At 38.3% G+C, this 5,250-nt stretch overlaps 1 protein-coding gene across 1 annotated transcript; it reads right to left on the reverse strand.

The window, feature by feature from the left end:
- Positions 1-1,739: 1,739 nt before the first annotated feature.
- On the reverse strand, positions 1,740-4,880 carry LOC103958013 (trihelix transcription factor DF1). Its single transcript, XM_009370237.3, has 2 exons — positions 4,538-4,880; positions 1,740-3,855 (listed from the first exon to the last, which is right to left on the reverse strand). The coding sequence occupies exons 1-2, from the start codon at positions 4,828-4,830 to the stop codon at positions 2,160-2,162; spliced, it is 1,989 nt and encodes a 662-aa protein (XP_009368512.2). The 5' UTR covers positions 4,831-4,880; the 3' UTR covers positions 1,740-2,159.
- Positions 4,881-5,250: the final 370 nt, after the last annotated feature.

Genomic DNA, 5,250 nt, shown 5'->3' on the forward strand with positions numbered 1-5,250 from the left:
TGTTCAAGTCAACATACATTTAATCAACGGCAAACTAAATAGTCAGGGCAAACTAAATTACAACCTCCTCCTCCTACTTCTTCGTCTTCTATTTTTCTCTATCATCCTTGCCTTCTATTTCTCTCTTCTTGTGTGAGTCTTTGTTGTGCATACCAAATGCTTGACGAAATGCCTCAGTTGACAAGCCTTTGCAATTTTCAACATTACTCTACAATTTCCTATAGTCACCCTCGACAAGCCTCAACATATCATAATAATTGTTGACATATGTTGGCAAGAATCGATAAGTTCCTACTAGGTGCTCGACAAAATGATCAAATGAAGGTTTTTTGGCATATTTAAAAAATCCTGACTCCGCCACTGCATTTTTCACCTCACATTTTATTTGTATTTTGAGATTTTGTTACTCTTTTTCTCCCTATAATAGTAATACCATGTGTTCACAGATTGTATTGCATTTAATCTTATTTTTCTTTTGATTCATCATAATGTATTTTGATATAGACATTTAGGTACACTAACTTTTTTTTTTAAATTGGTACACTTTGTGTTCTTTATTTAGGTACATTGTTTCATTTTATATATTTAAGTATAAAATTTTAGATACTTTAATTCATTATAATATTTCGCTAATACATTTAGATACATTAATATATATTTTGTTACAAATAGTTAAGTACAATATAATATATTGTAGTACATACATTTAGGTAAATCTTTTAATATGAATTTATTTGTTTTATTTTTTCTTACTAAATCGATATTTTTACATTAAAGAGAGAGGGAGTTCAGCTAACCACACAATGGGCAACCTAATTTGGTATTAGATTCGTCATCCACGAGATTCGAACCTAAGACATCTCACTTCCAAGTAAAGAGGAATATCACCAGACCATAGTACTGAGTAGCTTTTAATATATTTGGGTTCATTATGTATTTGCATTTCTATATGTGTCACGAATACGTTTATGATATGTTTTCTCATTTATAATTGGATGAAATTAAGCATAAAATTAAATATTGACGAGGAGAAATTTTTGGAATGAAAATACGCATTAGATATATAGTAAAAAAACTAGAATCAATATCTAATCTAACACTAGGTATTTGTTTGATTTCAAACTTATTTAATGATTAAAGTTCAAAATCCCCTTTATTTTGTCAGTAAAAGTTTGAATTGAAAGTTAATATTTATATAAATAGACGGTCCAGGATTCTCTCTGAATCATTTTTTGCGGATCCCGTTCGGAATAACTCATTATAGCGGTTCCCCACACATCCTGAGGCCAGAAATTATTTTTGGCTTCTCTTTTTTATTTGTCGCGTGGGGCGATAACAACCTAGAACCAGCAGCCACCGATCTCTCTCCGCAAAGTCATTTCCCACCCCCTTCAGCTACTCAACGATCCAATCCCTCAGCCACCCCACCTTGCAGGCGGCCATCGCACTCTTCGTCGCTGGAAAATGTCCTTCTATTTATCTCTTTCTTTCTCGAAATACGGGCCGGTTCAAGGAGTTTTAGCAGGCAAAGATTAGGGTGTGGTAAAGAAAGTGGAAGAAGAAAGGGAAATAATAATTAAAATCTAATCACATGAAATGAATCAAACGGCCAAGATGACTTGGTCCGCAAGATTTGAAGGCATATAGATCCGGAGATAAATGAATACTCTTGTTTGTTAATGTCTCTGAAAGAAATTAAAAATGTTGATGCGCTAAGGAAAACAAACAAAAAATATAAATGCATCCAGAAAGATCAAGGACTAATTTATAACCATTTACTCACAATTTACACCACCAACCCCATGAAAAAGAAAACCAAAATGAAAATTACAACACTAGTTGAAAACTGTCTATTATTTATCGTGGAACTCGAAGTTGATAAACCCTCTTTATCTCTTCCTCGTGACCTTATTATTTAGAGAGAAAAAAATAAATAAATAAATTATAAATAAACATATTATAACTTGATACCTGACTGTAACTCTCCTCTTACCAGTCACCACTCACCTTCACCATTTGCCTCTCTTTTAAATTTCTTCCCAAAATTCAGGACCCGCCACATTGTATTTGACCCACTCACCCGTCCGAAAGCCCTGCAAAATCTGACCCACGTTCTTTGAATCCATGTTATGTTGCCCATTTTCTAAGTCATGACTCAGTCATTCAGCTGTTGCTGCACCCACTGAAGCTGGTTTGTTTGCCACTATCTCATAGTTCCCATCTCCTTCATCATCATCATCATCCTCCTCCTCCTCATCCTCCTCCTCTTCATCCTCCTCATCATCATCATCATCACCGATATTGTTCTCTTTATCTTGCTGATCATGATGATCCTCCCCTTGATTCTGATGATGATCAGTACCCGTCATCAGTCCCTGATGATCTTGCTGCTGGTGCGGCGGTGGCTCAGGTGGCCATTGTTGCTCCGGCCTCACCATCAGAGGTACCGAATTTTCGGGCTTGAATTGGCTCGAAGAATTAGTAGTACTAGTACTATTGACATTGTTCTGATCAAAATTGTTCCTCTCTCTATACAAACTATCTAGCAGGTGAAAGTAGGGACATGTCTTCGAATCCTCAGGCCTTCTCTTGTTGCTTTCCTTCACTTTCTTGAAGTACTTGTTAATGTTCTCCCACTTCTCCTTGCACCTTTTTGCGTTCCGATTGTATCCGAGCTTCCTCATTCCTCCCGAGATTTCCTCCCAAAGCGGCCCTTTCGGTCCATTCTCTTGGTACTTAGAATCAAGGCTGGTTCTCAGCTTGATCAACGCCTGTACCTCCACTTTCGGCCATCTTGATGAGCTCGGTGGCATCATCAAATTATCGTTCTCCCCATTGTTGTTTGATTTCGGAACAATGTCAAAGGTCGTCACCTTCTGTTGTGGTTGTGCTTGTGGTGGTGGGGCAGGCTGCCGCAGTGGAAGAGGAAGTGGAGCTGGTTGTAACGGTAGTTGCTGTGACTGGTTCGGCGTGCTTTGGTTTTGGTTTTGATTTTGGTTTTGGTGCTGCTCGGATACCTTTTGCAAGAATGACATGACCGCGGCATCTTTGGCTGCCTTGATTGATCGTTCTTGAGCTAAAATCTCGTGCTCTCTATTGATTCTTGCAATCTCTTGCATTCTCCACGCTTCTTCTCTTACAATTCTTTCTTGTTCACGTTTCTCGATGGTCTCCAAGAATCTCTTCTGAAGATCCTCTTGCTTCTGTATCACATCCTTCATTAGTCTCTCGAAGAAGTCCTTCCATTTCCTCTTCTTCTTCGCCCGCCCTTCCAACTCCTCGTCAGACGAGGTGGAGGAAGAGGCGGAATTGGAAAGGAGGTCAGTGGGTATGGTTGGAAATGCAGTGTGCTGCTGCTGATGATGATAACTGAGATTGCTTGTAGGGTTTGTTGTTGTTGGTTGAGGCGGCGGAGGTTGTGGCGGTGGTGGAAGAACTATTGGGTTTGTTGGTGGGAATGAACTGGGGAGTGTGAGGTTATTAAGTGTTGGTGTTGCAATGCCTTGAGAGGACACAGTAGGAATTGTAGGGTGCGGGGCAGCTGACGATGGAACAGTAGTACTACTATTGAGATGAGAAATGGTTGGGGGAGGGTTAGCCATTGCCATTGTTGTCATTGTTGCCGCAGCTGCCACCGTTGTAGACTGATGAGGCTTAGGTTGATGATGAGTAGTAGTATTGCCCGGAGTCGGAGGTTGATTTTCGAGGGCGTTTAACTGATCGAAAAACCGATAAGTCTTGCCTTCGGACTTGCCGGTGCGGCCTTCTTTGGTTCTCCTGTGGTACTTGTAGACGTTCTCAAACTTCTCCTTGCATTTCTTGGCGCTTCGATGATAGCCAAGCGCTGCTAGCTTGCTGAATGATAAGAACAGTTGCACAAAAATCAACACACATAAAAATTAATAAATTAAACATATTAACTGTTTATCTTGAATTCAGCAACAAAAACAAAGCATTTACACATAAAATTTTGAAAAATTATGATAAATAAATATATAAGAAATTAACATCCAGCTAACGCTGGCAGGAATATTTCAGATATATACACACACACACACATATAATAAGAAAGACAAGAAGGGATTCATTGATGAAAGACGGTAACCTCTTCTGGAAATTGTATGATCCAATTATTGAAAGAATTGATTCCATTTGTCTTAAATTTCTCTGTACTTTTTTGTGGAATTTATTATTATTCCCATTGTTGATTCCGTAATTTCTTGAGATAGACCAAGGAGAGGTAAAAATTAAAACCAAATGAAAGACACAAAAAATGAAAACAAAAATAAAATTACCCAAAAGAGTAATTAAACTAAGTGAAGAACTTGAAATAGATCATAATTAAGCAAACAAAACAAAATAAAAATATAGTACAAAGAAATGAAAATTTCTATCAGTTCTCCTCAGATCTCAACCCCCTATGGATCCAAAAGAGCTCAAATTCTCACTAAAATTAATCAAGAAATAAAAATTAACAAAAACAAATTAGCAGTAGATAATTAGCTAGTTTTTATAGATATGGTAATTAAAATTTAACCTGGAAACCTCTTCCCATAAAGGACCTTTAACACTTGCATCACGAAACGCCACGTCCATTTCAGACCGTATACGCAAGAGAGCTAAAGTCTCTTGGCGCGGCCACCGATTGCCACCGAAGCTCCTCTCGCCACCTCCTAACAATTCCTCTTGACCACCTCTGAACGTTTCTTCACCTGAATTATTATTCGAGCCATCGCCGCTGCCGCCACCACCTTCGGGAGCTGCCACAGCTGCAGCCGCAGCATCGCGGCCGATGGAGCTCCCTAAGACACTAGTAGATTCCCCCAGCATAGGACCAGCTGGTCTACTTCCCCTTTTTCTTCTCTTATTACTCACCTCTAGCTATAATAAAACTAACAATTACGACTTACAGCAGCTGATGGAAGTTTATAAAAATATATCACCCACACGAGAGAGAGAGAGAGAGACGGAGAGAGAGAGATGGTGAATTCTGTACAGAAGGGTTTTAAGAAGACGAGTGAAGGGTGAAGTTAATTTATTTCGGTGGGATCTGCTTCTCGATCTCAAGGAACTTGTTTTTCTTTTCCCTTTTTATTATGTATACACACACACACATATATATATCTCCTTCTTTTTTTCTTTTTTTCTGTGGAATCTTTTTTTTATTTTTTTATTTTTCTGTGTAAGTTGGTAAAAAGAAATAAAACATTATTGGATCATTTTCCTTCTTTTTTTTTTCAAAAATGTATT

This window comes from the organism of the source record quoted next, unplaced genomic scaffold (genome assembly GCF_019419815.1).
Source record: "Pyrus x bretschneideri cultivar Hongxiangsu unplaced genomic scaffold, Pyrus_bretschneideri_v1 Contig1, whole genome shotgun sequence".
In the NCBI taxonomy this organism is placed as follows: Eukaryota; Viridiplantae; Streptophyta; class Magnoliopsida; order Rosales; family Rosaceae; genus Pyrus; species Pyrus x bretschneideri.

Excerpts from the sequence above, each read along its gene's own strand:
- LOC103958013 (XM_009370237.3), bottom strand. The coding sequence starts at position 4,830 with ATGCTGGGGGAATCTACTAGTGTCTTAGGGAGCTCCATCGGCCGCGAT. Across the intron at positions 3,856-4,537 it reads TTATGGGAAGAGGTTTCCAG|CAAGCTAGCAGCGCTTGGCT; the intron begins GTTAAATTTTAA and ends CTTATCATTCAG.